The 17,305-nt window shown below is 36.6% G+C and overlaps 1 protein-coding gene across 6 annotated transcripts in view; it reads right to left on the bottom strand.

Annotated features, from left to right (window-relative positions):
* Positions 1-15,592, bottom strand: part of tns3 (tensin 3) — a 42,651-nt gene extending 27,059 nt beyond the window's left edge. For 3 of the 6 annotated variants that reach the window (XM_023965060.1, XM_023965061.1, XM_023965059.1), the window contains exons 1-4: positions 15,247-15,592; positions 1,055-1,216; positions 860-910; positions 638-760 (exon numbers count right to left, since the gene is read on the bottom strand). In XM_023965060.1, coding sequence (XP_023820828.1) covers positions 638-760; positions 860-910; positions 1,055-1,204 — 324 coding nt within the window. In that variant the 5' untranslated portion in view covers positions 1,205-1,216; positions 15,247-15,592. The remainder of the gene's footprint in view (positions 1-637; positions 761-859; positions 911-1,054; positions 1,217-15,246) is intronic. The other 3 variants (XM_023965058.1, XM_023965063.1, XM_023965062.1) reach the window with 3 other exon arrangements.
* Between the last annotated feature and the right edge of the window lie 1,713 nt (positions 15,593-17,305).

Here is a 17,305-nt window from a genome sequence, read left to right as displayed (position 1 = left end):
CACATGTGAAATAAAGACAAGCACCCAAAAAATGTTGCCGCAATGCAGTGGTCACAAATTAATCTAACCGCAGACATGAAACTGTTATTTGAAACAAAAGCTTAAGCATGTTTATTTCTGTTATTTCTATCAATAGCAGCCTGTCCCCAACCTTCAGTTCCTGAATTTGAAACAAACCCAAAAGTATTATATGCTGCAAATCCTATATTGATCACACTATTGGCTGGTTTCAAAAGGGAGCAAATCCCCATTGACTTCTATGTTAAAAAGTTAAACTTTCCACAAAATGTAAACTTATTTACAGCTAGGTGTAAATACTTTTTGGTAAATTAAGTAAAATAAAAGTCTCAACTTATTTCCTATTGTTCACATAACTATATGCCAGAGATTACTGCTCTAGTATATGCACATCTATATTTACAACAACAGCCAGGCCCCTTGTACCCATTTTCGGATAGATCAGAGATGGGTAATCTCTTATCAGAGAAAATTAGCAACAACAACAGCCCTAAAAATTACCTTCCGATCATCCAAAAAACAAACAATTAAACTTACAGTCTTCAATGTGAACTTGCCTATGTAGACTAAATGAGTAAGGAAAAAGAAAAGGTTAATTTAACATGGCTTGTAAACTCACCCTGCAATGTATAACAACCACATGTAGAGGGTCAGCATTGAGCCAGCTCTCCATGGCCTTACAGATGGTGCAGATCTTGTCCAAAGGTGGAGCGTGCATGTCTGGCCAACCTGTGTCCAGCGTCTACGAAATAAAATAGGTCAATGTAAAAAACAGCTGCTCCAACCCATACTCCACTGCAATTGACAACAAATGTTGTTTGAGAAGCTCTCAAATCCTCACCTTGGGGTTCATTTTAGAGAGCTCTTGCCTTCGCTCTGACAGGTTAATGGTCTACAGGAAGAAAGGCACAACCATAGAATCTATCAATGTCAATAACCCAATCAGGGATGAGATCAATGACATTAACCCTTCAGCACCGATAAATTACACTTATTAAGGAGGAAACAGAACAGCACATGATCAAACACAACTTACCAGGTAATTATCAGCATGCTTAGACTTGAGCATTCGAGTGACGTCCTTCAGGTTGTGCGAGTAGGTCTCATCAGAGCAGCCTCGGGGGAAGGACACAGCTATAATACGTTCTGTGATGTATGTGAGGTCTAGCTCATATCCTTCCTCCATCTTGAAAGTTTTCTGTTAAAAAATACCAAAGGAGACATTCAGGAGAGTTAATCTCTACAGTTCCCTTACACCATTTCCATTTTAAACAGGTAGTTTAAACTGAGTCAATATTTGATGGTCAAAGTCCTCAGATTTGGTTATTGTTTCTAGCTTTGACTTCAGCACATGGCTTCAGTTCTAGATTGTGTGATAGAAGGCTACTTGCTTAGACGTAACACATGCAAGAAAAAAACATACTAGCTGAAATAATACAAGGACTTCTCAGACAGATTGCTACCTATCTTTAAAATAAATACGACAGGATTTAAAAAAAAGACTGGATAACGACAATCTAGTCACCATAGATAATCTGCAAAAAGAAAAAAAAACAAATCCAAGGATTTTTAGTTAAAACATAAAAATCTAAATATCTAAGTTATTTAAAAGTAAAGTTAAACAGTACTGATAAAAAAATATGTAAAGATTTAAAAACAGAGTTTTAAACGCAAAATAGAACCAAATGATAAAAACATTCAACGTAAACAACACTGATAACCTTGTTCAACTGATAAGATCTGCTAGAAAACACGAGGTCCTGACTCTGTAGGGATGGTATTTCAACATAAAGCCAATTTATGAACTTTTGAAGATAATTAATTGTGGACATCATCAACAAAATTACTTAATAACATTAAAAAAATGCCAAATTTCATGAGGAATAAACAATGCCTTAACCTGACAAACACAAAAAACTAATAGTTTTTAATGATTAAGGCCTCCTTTTGGAGAATGCAATCCTTTATTGGATAGTGACCTGACATAACAGATGTTTTTGCAAGCACAAAAAATATTCTCAAGCGATGAAAGGATATTTCACTCACTGGAGTACCTAACTTAATTTGTTAGATTGGCATCAAACTGTTTATTGTGTGATTTAACAACCAATGACTTTACATAAACACAAACGTGCACACTAAAAACCTCACAAAAGTCATCTTTTCGGTTGATTACAGCTGTTCTTACGTCTCTCTACTCCCAAAATATGCAAATACAACATATTTGCTTATTTTGCTACTTGGATTTATAGAGTGTATTTATAGAGTGAATGCTTCTTAAAAGTTTTAGGTTGATAACTGCAACTGTTTCACAGTTTGCATAGATGACATAAAGATTAAAAGCTTATAAAAAGCAAACTTTAGGCTTTGATGTAGTTTTTAAAGTCCAATTTCCAATGAGCGACCATCTTTTTAAGTCCAACAGATGGTTTACCTAAAAGCTTATTCATTTTTTTGTAAACTGATATGGTTAAATACATAAATATTGGAATATGAGTAAGAACAATTAAAGTACACTCAGTTTTTTTCCTCACCACCCCCTGCTGTAACTGTTACGACCTATCATTAATCTTAGATTATTTTTTCCCTGAACACAAACACACATTTTTAAAGAGCAAAACATTCCAGAGGAATTCCACAGATATGCCTTTTGAATGACCTCAGCTGCTTGTTTTGATTAAATGATCCACAGTCAGGAATGTGTCTGTCACTTAAGTTTGAGAGGCCTCCAGGCCACAGTCCACTGTGTTTTGAAGGGACTGTGCAGTCCTGACCTAAACAGACCATCAGAAGCAAAAATGTTTCAGGAAGAGGCCATCAATCTGGGAAACCAAACTGGGTTTTTGGATGGACATGGAATTAAATAAATATTATACTCTCTTCATTACTAAGAAAGAAAAAGTTTTCCAAGTGAGCAATCGTGAAGCACAATGTTTTTCAATTTGCTTTTTGGCCCGAAAAGTAAAAAAATATGGTTACTTCCATGAAAGTCTCAAAAAATCTAATTTAAAAAAAACACCCCTTCTATATATGTGGTAAATTAGTATTTTTATGAATAAGCATAGTACATTAAATGTATATTACATAATACAGTTATGTATATTATATTACCAGTTACAACAAAGTAGCATGACCAGTACTAACAAGAAAAAGAAAAATATAAAATGGTAACGTAACATACCAGTTCCAAACTAAAAAATCTTTAAAGAAAAAGTTTATTTGAGACATTTTTGAGGTGTGTTGAGTATTTCTGGAAAGTCTAAACTGCTTTATCTGATTGGCCTGACACTTCAGCAACTCACACAATGTCACCACTGTTAGTGCTGGCATGAGCGGTCTTCGCTCAGAGGTTCACATGCTTGCACAAAATGCAGTTCTGCATAGTTTAAGCAAAGCCAGTAATTTTTATACTGTCAAACCATAAATGCATACATTATTCTGCAAATCAAAAACTCTCCAAGTTTCAGACAACTCTCCAAAAAGACCCCTCCCAAAATATCATTTATTGCACATGGATTCCATTAATCAGAATAAATCATATCCCAACCAACTGAAATTATAAAATACATCCGTGAACATAATTTCATTCATGTGCAAGTCTGCATTAATCAGCTTCTTTTTCCTGCTGCCACCTCCCACCTCCCTCACTAATCATTCAAGCCAACATGACCGACTTGCCCCAGCACGCACCAAAGATAATTGGTTGAATGCTGTAAAGCATTCAACCCTTTGTTTTCCTGTTTCTCTTTATTTATTGGTTGAATGCTGTAAAGCATTCAACCCTTTGTTTTCCTGTTTCTCTTTATTTATTATTCTTTACGCCTATCTTCCGCCGTTTTTCGCCGCTTAACTCCTTCTACAATTTTTAACCGATTGTAACCATTCAACTTTTAAAATGTTCATCTCTTTCTGCTTATTTGTGCTATGACTTTTGGTTTTTCAAATCCTTTTACTTTTTAAGATATTCCCGGTTTTCCGGGAATTTTTGCTCCATTGAAATACATGGAGAATTTTTCGTGCAGAAGTTCACAGTTAAACTCCTTCTACAATTTTTCACCTATTTTAACCGTTCGACTATGGAAATGTTCAGCTCTTTCATCTTATTCTAGCTATGACATTTTGTTCTTCAAATCCTTGGACTTTTCCAGATATTCCCGGATATTCCCGGATTTTCCAATTATTTTGCTCCATTGACCACACCTTTGCTTTTTTAAACAATTGTAACTTTAACATTCTTTTGGCTAGAGACACCGTTCAAATATTGAAATATTCACAAGGCTTTGGACTTCAACATAAGGCTCAAAATTATTATGGGATGGCAACACCACCTACAGTTTGGCGGCCATTTTGTGCCAAAATGTGAGGCAATTTTAAACTTCTTCAAACTTTCACCTATTTTTACCATTCTACTATTACAATGTTCAACCCTTTCAGCTTATTCCATTCAGCTACGACTTTTAGTCTTTCAAATCTTTGAACTTTTCAAGATATTCCAAGATTTTCCAGGATTTTCCAAGATTTTTGCTTCATTTAAATACATGGAGAATCCTTGAAAACCTTTGTTGCTTTCAAGCATTATAACTTTAACATGCTTTCAGCTAGAGGCACCGTTCAAACATTGAAATGCTCACAAGGCTTTGGACTTCAACATACGTTTTGAAATTATTATGGGATGGCAACACTACCTACTGTTTGGTGGGCATTTTTTGACAAAATCTGAAGAAAATATTGCAATAAACTTCATCCATGGCTGGAACTGAACATATTGAAATTCACTGGATCTGGACATATAAGGAATGTGGGCGTGGTTAGCAAACAAAGTTCGTTGCTAAGGACGTCCAAAAGTTTACTTTTTCCGATTCATCTGAAACCGACGTTGATTTGTTCCTCATCTCCAGGCGACCCAAACATAAAATGGTTGCTATGGAGATAAAATCAATAGAAAAGCTGCCATTTTGAAAAGACTGGATTTTCTATCAACTTAGAACATGTAGCTTTGACCAATATGATACTCTCAAACAATGTGTTTTTTGGAGTCAGTTGATGATGCTGATTCCAATGCTAGCACTTTTGGCCATTTTAGCAACATCTTCAAATTTTCAAAAGTTCAGCCATTTTTTCAACAATTTCAGCTTTCATGCTTAACTCCTTCTACAAACTTTGACCTATTTTAGCCATTCTACTATTACAATGTTCAACTTTTTTAGCTTATTCCTGCTATGACTTTTTTTCTCAAATCTTTGAACTTTTAAATATATTCGAGGATTTTTGCTTCATTAAAATACATGGGAAATCTTATAGCTTAACTTCTTATGCAGTTTTTTACCCACTTTGACCATTCTACGTTTAAAATGTTGAGCTCTTCCAGCTCTGTTCAGCCATTTCTTTAGCAAATTCAGCTTTCATTCAGCAATACAGCATTCAACCCTGCATTTTCTTCTGGAAATGCAGCCCCTTCTAGTTGGTTGAATGCTGTAAAGCATTCAACCCTTTGTTTTCCTGTTTCTCTTTATTTATTATTCTTTACGCCTATCTTCCGCCGTTTTTCGCCGCTTAACTCCTTCTACAATTTTTAACCGATTGTAACCATTCAACTTTTAAAATGTTCAGCTCTTTCTGCTTATTTGTGCTATGACTTTTGGTTTTTCAAATCCTTTTACTTTTTAAGATATTCCAGGTTTTCCGGGAATTTTTGCTCCATTGAAATACATGGAGAATTTTTCGTTCAGAAGTTCACAGTTAAACTCCTTCTACAATTTTTCACCTATTTTAACCGTTTGACTATGAAAATGTTCAGCTCTTTCATCTTATTCTAGCTATGACATTTTGTCCTTCAAATCCGTGAACTTTTCCAGATATTCCCAGATATTCCCGGATTTTCCAATGTTTTTGCTCCATTGACCACACCTTTGCTTCTTTAAACAATTGTAACTTTAACATTCTTTTGGCTAGAGACACCGTTCAAACATTGAAATGTTCACAAGGCTTTGGACTTCAACATAAGGCTCAAAATTATTATGGGATGGCAACACCACCTACAGTTTGGCGGCCATTTTGTGCCAAAATGTGAGGCAATTTTAAACTTCTTCAAACTTTCACCTATTTTTACCATTCTACTATTACAATGTTCAACCCTTTCAGCTTATTCCTTTCAGCTATGACTTTTGGTCCTTCAAATCCTTGAACTTTTCCAGATATTCCCGGATATTCCCAGATTTTCCAATCTTTTTGCTCCATTGGCCACACCTTTGCTACTTTAAACAATTGTAACTTTAACATTCTTTTGGCTAGAGACACCGTTCAAATATTGAAATGTTCACAAGGTTTTGGACTTCAACATAAGGTTCAAAATTATTATGGGATGGCAACACCACCTACAGTTTGGCGGCCATTTTGTGCCAAAATGTGAGGCAATTTTAAACTTCTTCAAACTTTCACCTATTTTTACCATTCTACTATTACAATGTTCAACCCTTTCAGCTTATTCCTTTCAGCTATGACTTTTGGTCCTTCAAATCCTTGAACTTTTCCAGATATTCCTGGATATTCCCAGATTTTCCAATGTTTTTGCTCCATTGGCCACACCTTTTCTTCTTTAAACAATTGTAACTTTAACATTCTTTTGGCTACAGACACCGTTCAAATATTGAAATGTTCACAAGGTTTTGGACTTCAACATAAGGTTCAAAATTATTATGGGATGGCAACACCACCTACAGTTTGGCGGCCATTTTGTGCCAAAATGTGAGGCAATTTTAAACTTCTTCAAACTTTCACGTATTTTAATCCTTCTACTATTACAATGTTCAACCCTTTCAGCTTATTCCTTTCAGCTACAACTTTTAGTCTTTCAAATCTTTGAACTTTTCAAGATATTCCAAGATTTTCCAGGATTTTCCAAGATTTTTGCTTCATTTAAATACATGGAGAATCCTTGAAAACCTTTGTTGCTTTCAAGCATTATAACTTTAACATGCTTTCAGCTAGAGGCACCGTTCAAACATTGAAATGCTCACAAGGCTTTGGAATTCAACATACGTTTTGAAATTATTATGGGATGGCAACACAACCTACTGTTTGGTGGGCATTTTTTGACAAAATCTGAAGCAAATGTTGCAATAAACTTCATCCATGGCTGGAACTGAACATATTGAAATTCACTGGATCTGGACATATAAGGAATGTGGGCGTGGTTAGCAAACAAAGCTCGTTGCTAAGGACGTCCAAAAGTTTACTTTTTCCGATTCATTTGAAACCGACGTTGATTTGTTCCTCATCTCCAGGCGACCCAAACATAAAATGGTTGCTATGGAGATAAAATCAATAGAAAAGCCGCCATTTTGAAAAGAGTGGATTTTCTATCAACTTAGAACATGTAGCTTTTACCAATATAATACTCTCAAACAACGTGTTTTTTGGAGTCAGTTGATGATGCTGATTCCAATGCTAGTACTTTTAGCCATTTTAGCAACATCTTCAAATTTTCAACAATTCAGCCATTTTTTCAACAATTTCAGCTTTCATGCTTAAGACCTACAAATTTTGACCTATTTCAGCCATTCTACTATTACAATGTTCAACTTTTTCAGCTTATTCCTGCTAGGACTTTTGCACCTTTAACTTTTCATGGTTCTTCCAGTACAGTTGAGCCATTTCTTCAGCTAATTCAGCTTTCATTCAGCAGTACAGCATTCAACCCTGCATTTTCTTCTGGAAATGCAGCTCCTTCTAGTTATTCTTTACGCCTATCTTCCGCCGTTTTTCGCCGCTTAACTCCTTCTACAATTTTTAACCGATTGTAACCATTCAACTTTTAAAATGTTCAGCTCTTTGTGCTTATTTGTGCTATGACTTTTGGTTTTTCAAATCCTTTTACTTTTTAAGATATTCCAGGTTTTCCGGGAATTTTTGCTCCATTGAAATACATGGAGAATTTTTCGTGCAGAAGTTCACAGTTAAACTCCTTCTACAATTTTTCACCTATTTTAACCGTTCGACTATGAAAATGTTCAGCTCTTTCATCTTATTCTAGCTATGGCATTTTGTTCTTCAAATCCTTGAACTTTTCCAGATATTCCCGGATATTCCCGGATTTTCCAATTATTTTGCTCCATTGACCACACCTTTGCTTCTTTGAACCATTGTAACGTCAACATGCTTTCAGGTAGAGACACCGTTCAAACATTTAAATGTTCAAAAGGCTTTGGACTTCAACATAAGGCTCAAAATTATTATGGGATGGCAACACCACCTACAGTTTGGCGGCCATTTTGTGCCAAAATGTGAGGCAATTTTATACTTCTTCAAACTTTCACCTATTTTTACCATTCTACTATTACAATGTTCAACTCTTTCAGCTTATTCCTTTCAGCTATGACATTTGGTCCTTCAAATCCTTGAACTTTTCCAGATATTCCCGGATATTCCCAGATTTTCCAATCTTTTTGCTCCATTGGCCACACCTTTGCTTCTTTAAACAATTGTAACTTTAACATTCTTTTGGCTAGAGACACCGTTCAAATATTGAAATGTTCACAAGGTTTTGGACTTCAACATAAGGTTCAAAATTATTATGGGATGGCAACACCACCTACAGTTTGGCGGCCATTTTGTGCCAAAATGTGAGGCAATTTTAAACTTCTTCAAACTTTCACCTATTTTTACCATTCTACTATTACAATGTTCAACCCTTTCATCTTATTCCTTTCAGCTATGACTTTTGGTCTTTCAAATCTTTGAACTTTTCAAGATATTCCCGGATATTCCCAGATTTTCCAATGTTTTTGCTCCATTGGCCACACCTTTGCTTCTTCAAACAATTGTAACTTTAACATTCTTTTGGCTAGAGACACCGTTCAAATATTGAAATGTTCACAAGGTTTTGGACTTCAACATAAGGTTTAAAAATTATTATGGGATGGCAACACCACCTACAGTTTGGCGGCCATTTTGTGCCAAAATGTGAGGCAATTTTAAACTTCTTCAAACTTTCACCTATTTTTACCATTCTACTATTACAATGTTCAACCCTTTCATCTTATTCCTTTCAGCTATGACTTTTGGTCCTTCAAATCTTTGAACTTTTCCAGATATTCCCGGATATTCCCAGATTTTCCAATGTTTTTGCTCCATTGGCCACACCTTTGCTTCTTTAAACAATTGTAACTTTAACATTCTTTTGGCTAGAGACACCGTTCAAATATTGAAATGTTCACAAGGTTTTGGACTTCAACATAAGGTTCAAAATTATTATGGGATGGCAACACCACCTACAGTTTGGCGGCCATTTTGTGCCAAAATGTGAGGCAATTTTAAACTTCTTCAAACTTTCACGTATTTTAATCCTTCTACTATTACAATGTTCAACCCTTTCAGCTTATTCCTTTCAGCTACGACTTTTAGTCTTTCAAATCTTTGAACTTTTCAAGATATTCCAAGATTTTCCAGGGTTTTCCAAGATTTTTGCTTCATTTAAATACATGGAGAATCCTTGAAAACCTTTGTTGCTTTCAAACATTATAACTTTAACAAGCTTTCAGCTAGAGGCACCGTTCAAACATTGAAATGCTCACAAGGCTTTGGACTTCAACATACGTTTTGAAATTATTATGGGATGGCAACACAACCTACTGTTTGGTGGCCATTTTTTGACAAAATCTGAAGCAAATATTGCAATAAACTTCATCCATGGCTGGAACTGAACATATTGAAATTCACTGGATCTGGACATATAAGGAATGTGGGCGTGGTTAGCAAACAAACTTCGTTGCTAAGGACGTCCAAAGGTTTACTTTTTCCGATTTGTCTGAAACTGACGTCGATTTGTTCGTCATCCCATGCCGCCCCAAACGTAAAATGGTTGCTATGGAGATAAAATTAATAGAAAAGCCGCCATTTTGAAAAAAGTGGATTTTCTGTCAACTTATAACATGTAGCTTTTACTAATATGATTCTCTCAAACAATGTGTTTTTTGGATTCAGTTGATGATGCTGATTACAATGCTAGTACTTTTAGCCATTTTAGCAACTTCTTCAAATTTTCAACACTTCAGCCATTTTTCCAACAATTTCAGCTTTAATGCTTAAGTCCTACAAATTTTGACCTATTTCAGCCATTCTACTATTACAATGTTCAACTTTTTCATCTTATTCCTGCTAGGACTTTTGCACATTTAACTTTTCAAGGTTTTCCCAGTACAGTTAAGCCATTTCTTCAGCTAATTCAGCTTTCATTCAGCAGTACAGCATTCAACCCTGCATTTTCTTCTGGAAATGCAGCTCCTTCTAGTTATTATAGTATCTTCCGCCGTTTTTTGGCGTTTAACTACTTCTACAATTTTTAACTTATTTTAACCATTCTACTATTAAAATGTTCATCTCTTTCATCTTATTTCTGCTATGACTTTTGGTTTTTCAAATCCTTTTACTTTTTAAGATATTCCAGATTTTCCGGGAATTTTTGCTCCATTGAAATACATGGAGAATTTTTCGTTCAGAAGTTCACAGTTAAACTCCTTCTACAATTTTTCACCTATTTTAACCGTTCGACTATGAAAATGTTCAGCTCTTTCATCTTATTCTAGCTATGACATTTTGGTCCTTCAAATCCTTGAACTTTTCCAGATATTCCCGGATATTCCCAGATTTTCCAATGTTTTTGTTCCATTGGCCACACCTTTGCTTCTTTAAACAATTGTAACTTTAACATTCTTTTGGCTAAAGACACAGTTCAAATATTGAAATGTTCACAAGGTTTTGGACTTAAACATAAGGTTCAAAATTATTATGGGATGGCAACACCACCTACAGTTTGGCGGCCATTTTGTGCCAAAATGTGAAGCAATTTTAAACTTCTTCAAACTTTCACCTATTTTTACCATTCTACTATTACAATGTTCAACCTTTTCATTTTATTCCTTTCAGCTATGACTTTTGGTCCTTCAAATCCTTGAACTTTTCCAGATATTCCCGGATATTCCCAGATTTTCCAATCTTTTTGCTCCATTGGCCACACCTTTTCTTCTTTAAACAATTGTAACTTTAACATTCTTTTGGCTACAGACACCGTTCAAATATTGAAATGTTCACAAGGTTTTGGACTTCAACATAAGGTTCAAAATTATTATGGGATGGCAACACCACCTACAGTTTGGCGGCCATTTTGTGCCAAAATGTGAGGCAATTTTAAACTTCTTCAAACTTTCACGTATTTTAATCCTTCTACTATTACAATGTTCAACCCTTTCAGCTTATTCCTTTCAGCTACAACTTTTAGTCTTTCAAATCTTTGAACTTTTCAAGATATTCCAAGATTTTACAGGATTTTCCAAGATTTTTGCTTCATTTAAATACATGGAGAATCCTTGAAAACCTTTGTTGCTTTCAAGCATTATAACTTTAACATGCTTTCAGCTAGAGGCACCGTTCAAACATTGAAATGCTCACAAGGCTTTGGACTTGAACATACGTTTTGAAATTATTATGGGATGGCAACACAACCTACTGTTTGGTGGGCATTTTTTGACAAAATCTGAAGCAAATGTTGCAATAAACTTCATCCATGGCTGGAACTGAACATATTGAAATTCACTGGATCTGGACATATAAGGAATGTGGGCGTGGTTAGCAAACAAAGCTCGTTGCTAAGGACGTCCAAAAATTTACTTTTTCCGATTCATCTGAAACCGACGTTGATTTGTTCCTCATCTCCAGGCGACCCAAACATAAAATGGTTGCTATGGAGATAAAATCAATAGAAAAGCCGCCATTTTGAAAAGAGTGGATTTTCTATCAACTTAGAACATGTAGCTTTTACCAATATAATACTCTCAAACAACGTGTTTTTTTGGAGTCAGTTGATGATGCTGATTCCAATGCTAGTACTTTTAGCCATTTTAGCAACATCTTCAAATTATCAACAATTCAGCCATTTTTTCAACAATTTCAGCTTTCATGCTTAAGACCTACAAATTTTGACCTATTTCAGCCATTCTACTATTACAATGTTCAACTTTTTCAGCTTATTCCTGCTAGGACTTTTGCACCTTTAACTTTTCATGGTTCTTCCAGTACAGTTGAGCCATTTCTTCAGCTAATTCAGCTTTCATTCAGCAGTACAGCATTCAACCCTGCATTTTCTTCTGGAAATGCAGCTCCTTCTAGTTGGTCTTTAATTTGCATTTACTGCTTTTGTTCTTGGTTTGAAGCACAACAGTAAGTCACAAAGGAAAAGTAAGCAGTGGCAAGGCGCTCAAATCCAGAGCCCACCCATGGCACTGGGGGGCCTGGCTGGCTCACGAGCAGTGGGGCAGGCGAGGAGGTTGAAGGAAACAGGTTGCCAGGTCCGTGGAGAACAAGCTGCAACAGGCTTCAGAAGGTCAGGATGCTGGGGGATTAGTGTGGCTCTGGCTGCTGCAGCTCCAACCCCTGCAGGTAACTGCTTGACAATGATGTCTTGGTGCAGTCAGCCACGTTTACACTTGCATGACCATTACTTGGAATCTATTCCGAATGCCTTCATTTCAATTACCCTGAACAGCACTAAAGATGCATTAATCAAACATTCCATGTGTGAAAAAGATCCAAACTAAACTTGAGTAAGATTTGTGAGAGGTGCTGTCACGCAGCCTACTTCTATTTCTTGAGCCACCCTCTTTACCTGGAAAATAAGAAAAAGAAATTGTAGGCATCATGACATCCAGCATAAACAAATGAATCTTTGACATCCAGCATTAACTCTATGGATTATAAATAACCCAACGTTGAGGGAAATTACATCTTTTTTGGGTTTTATTTATTCCAAAAATGTAATAGACTCAACCATCTTAATTATAAAATCCCCCAAAGCTTTAGAAATCCATTTGTGTGCAATGATTTAAACTGATTACTTTTGTCTCACTGTATAAAACTTGTATTTCTTTGTGCTTACCCCTCGCAAATACACAGAAATTCAATCGATATCCAAAGGTTCTACCTTGTATTCATGTCTCCTTTGAGTCTGTATGCATCTTTCCAGGTATTCGAATTTCCTCCAATAGTCTGAAAACATGCATCCCCCAGGTAATTAGTGATTCTAAATTGCCTGTAGGAGGAGATGGCAGTCTCTGTGTGGCCTTTGCCTGTGCCGGACTGGTTGGCGGGCAGCCCCTCACTCAATGACAGCAATAACAACTAGTAACCCTGAACACGATGATGCCAGTATAACAAATAAGAATCTTCATAACAGTTTTTTTAAGGAGAATTCTCAAAATTGACAAAAAATAGAACTGCTCCAGCAACCGATTCCTATTTATGTGTTTACCTTTGTAGCTTCAAATGGATAGAAGTAAAAAAAAAATGGACAAAATGCATGAGCATTACGCCTGCTCACATGTGAAAGCAATCAGGCGCCCCTTCCCCCACACACCCAACATCAAACTGAAGCACTCCTGTGGCCAAAGTTTTCTGCAACATGACTGAAAACAATGAAACGCTTTAAATGCATTTTACATGTAATCACTGAGATGAAGATACGCGTGTACCACATGGTTAATATGGTGCAGCTGCAGTCCAAGTGGAATAATCAATCTCCACCAGTGCCAACATGTAGATGATCTCCATCCAGTTTTTTTTATCAAACACAGTAGACTACCTTCTCTTCCATTCTGGACAGGTTAATGATTGAGTGAAGTTATTCGTTTGCAAACTGAGCAAACACGCCAAGAAAGAAAATCAAGAAGTTTAGACGTTAGGAGGATGAAATGCCTTTTTAAAAATTTGATTAATCTTCTTGTTTACAGTGTTATGACAACGATTTTTTGATGTTTATTACTGTATGAGATGACGTGATTTCTTCAGGTCTCTTTCATCCTTTTGTCATCTAACTGATATTTAACAGAGCAAATGTGTGAGCAAATGTCTGTCCTGTGTTGCTGGACATCCAACGTGACATGACAGGTTGGTAGAAAAGTCTAAAAAAGGACAAAGCCGCAGTTTGTTCTGGTCTTTTCCTGTCAGGGGTTTGTATGTTTATGTGGTGGCTTTCACACTCATTCACGGCTGAAGACCTGAAATAAACAAACCATGGGAACTCCGGAAAAAAAGCCACAGAAGACGGTACAAGGTATTTTTAGCAAGTTTGTTTTGCAATCTTAGTGTGCATTTGCCTCATATTTCTATGAGAATTTTTTTTGAAGAGTTCCAGGTCTGAGCAAACTTAAGACCCCCTAATTATCATATTCTAACTCAAGGTCATAGTGGAATGCGTTCAAAATGGATTATGCTCCCATTCTTACACTCTGGCTCTCCTTGCTTTCTTGTTTGCTCCTTTATTGCTTAATTTTCCATCTTTCTCCAGATCTCTACACTGCTTTAATGACTTACACATGTTTACAAGGTCTGTGGCAGCGACAACATAAAATGCCAAAGTGCTCTGTCCCATGCAGCAACACGGTACACAACTCCAAGCCTTTGAATCCAAACTCTCCAATAACCTGTTGCTCTTATGGCGATTTGACCCAATAGGAATCATGTCATAAAGACGTGTCAGGTCTTCTAATCTTTTCATCTGGATGGAAAAACGTGAGTCAAGGCAGAACCACCAACAAAAGCTGCAACTGCCACAGTCCAAACTGCTTCTCCTGACTCTGTAATTACGGCTAATCTTAAAAGAGTTTGGCTTGCAAAATGTTCAGAACAAACTGCATGGTTTATGTAAGGTGTGCAAGAGGGTGTGGGTGCAGGTGGGTCTGCTGTTCAAGGAGACTAAAATCCAGGTAAGGAAAGCTGAAGCAGCTGTGATGCAAAGACGTCTGGGCTTGTCATCAACAATAGATGCATGATAGGAGAAGATACAAATAGAGCCAAGCAGCTGCAGCTCAAGCAGATACATAAAACATGTATCACTGGCAGAATACCATTCTGTATTTAAGTAACTAGTCCAGTTTTATGATATTCTGAATACTTTTGGTTCACCCAAAATGCTGGTCTATCAAAGTTTAATGTTTACAAAAACACGTTTAGGAAGATGATAAAACATCATAATCTTAGTTCTAAATGATTTTTCTGTTTAAAGTTTGAGTCAGAAAATGACACAAAAGCACACACTGAGGACTTGATGAATATGTGAACAAACTCAACAACACGTGACAAATCAAAGAGTTTTGAGGAGAGGAGGAGGTTGGAGGAGGAAAAAACTCCAAACCCCCCAACTGACCTAGAAAAACTCCAAAAAGAGAAAAAAACCCTTACTTTTTCAGCTGAAAGCGGGTGGTTTCTGTTTCTCCTCCTTTCACCTTCCTCGCTTTCCTTTGTATACGAAGGTTTCTGAATGAGGGAACTGTAGTCCACAGTTTTCAGTCCGTCATTCAGGCGCACTGCGGGCGCAAAGGCGCATTCCCTGCTGGAATGTGGACTCCCTGCGTCCTCTCCTGTTGGCGCTTGTCTTCAGCTGCGGCTTTATTGAGCCGAAGTCTTCGCTCCTGCTATTTAGATTAGGTCTTTTCTGAACTTTTCCCAGTATAGCTTGCTGCTGAAAGCTCCAGTTTCTCGCATGGGATGGTCTTCCGTGCGCGGCGGAGGTTGTCTCCCTTGTTCCCTCCCCTTTCCCTGTGCGTCCCCTCTGCGCGGCCTCCTCCCTCTGCCTCAGTCCATTTGTTCTTCTCACACGCACACACTTCCTGCCACCCCCACGAGAGCAGAGCCCCCCAATAAAACAAAAACATAAAAAATAAATTGGAGGCTCTTTTGTTACAGATTGGCTGTAATTTCAAATAAAAGAAAAAAATGTAGAAAAAGAGACGAGTATCCCACTTATTTAGAGGTTTTAAACCAACATTTTTAAAACATTTGACATCTATTTCTTAATCGCCCTACAGATCATGCCAATACAATATTGATGACAATGACAATATTTCTGATAAACAAGTTTTGGCAATAACTGCAAAGTTTTACTTGAACTCTTTACCCAATTTATACTTTGTTAATACATATATATGTGCATACTTTTTTAATATATATAATTTATTACTTTATCATTCTGTAATAGTTTAAACATTGTGTTAAAAACGTTATTATAAGAGACAATATTTGGCATCTATTTATTATTCAGCCTAAAGTATTCTATTTTGGTAAAAGGATCAATATTTCTCATAAATAAAAATAAACAAGTTTTGGCAAAACCAAACCTGTTATTTTGTATCATGGTAAATTACTGCAACATTGTACTCTTCCCCCAATTTTATACTTTTAATTTTAGTTGATTTGGATTATTTTATCATTCTGTAATAGTTAAAACACAATGTAATAAAAAAAAAAGGTTAGCAAATGATTAGCATTACTGAGCTGAACCTTTCAGAGTAGAATCAAACTAGAATTTTACAAATCTGCTTCAGACTTTTAGCTTTTGAGCCCCATACTTTAGATTGAAAACATATCTTGCACACATAGAGATTGTCTTTACATGGACTAAAACCTTTTCATCCCTTGGGTACTGAAGTTGCTGAAGTACACTGGGGCAAAATGAATATTTAGTCAGCCACTAAATGTGAAAGTTCTCCCACTTGATTTTATGCTGTTTGTTTTAGATTGTTGTTTTGTTTTTATCCTGCGTTGTTAAGCACTTTGGTCAGCCTCTGCTGTTTTAAAAGCACTTTATAAATGAAGTTGACTTGACTTGACTTAAAAAGATGAGAGAGGCCTGTACTTTTCATCATAGGTATACCTCAACTATCAGAGACAAAATGAGAAAAGCAAAATCAAGAAAATCACATTGTTTGATTTTTAAAGAATGTATTTGTTAATTATGGTGGTAAATAAGTATTTGGTCAACTACAAACAAGCAAGATTTCTAGCTTTCACAGACCTGTATCTTCTTTTTACAGGTCTGACCTGCACCAGGCTGCAATACTGAATCTGCAATAGGTAAGCAGCTTGGTGTGAAGAAATCAACTGTGGGAGTAATTATTAGGAAATGGAAAACATGCAAGAACACTGATAATCTCCCTCTATTTGGAGCTCCCCACAAGAACGGTGAGCAAAAATCCCAGAACCACACGGGGGACCTAGTGAACGACCTGCAGAGAGCTGCGACCAAGGTAACAAAGGCTACCATCAGTAACACACTACGCCGCCAGGGACTCAAATCCTGCATTGCCAGACATGTCCGCCCACTAAAGCCAGTACATGTGCAGCCCCGTCTAAAGTTTGCTTAAGAGCATTTGGATGATCCAGAAGAGGATTGGGAGACTGTCCTGTGGTCAGATGAAACCGATATAGAACTTTTTACTAGGAACCCCACTCGTCATGTTTG

Source organism: Oryzias latipes, chromosome 17 (genome assembly GCF_002234675.1).
Source record: "Oryzias latipes chromosome 17, ASM223467v1".
Classification (NCBI taxonomy): domain Eukaryota; kingdom Metazoa; phylum Chordata; class Actinopteri; order Beloniformes; family Adrianichthyidae; genus Oryzias; species Oryzias latipes.
The sequence above is the reverse complement of the archived record's forward strand: the minus strand, read 5'-3'. Positions and strand labels throughout refer to the sequence as shown.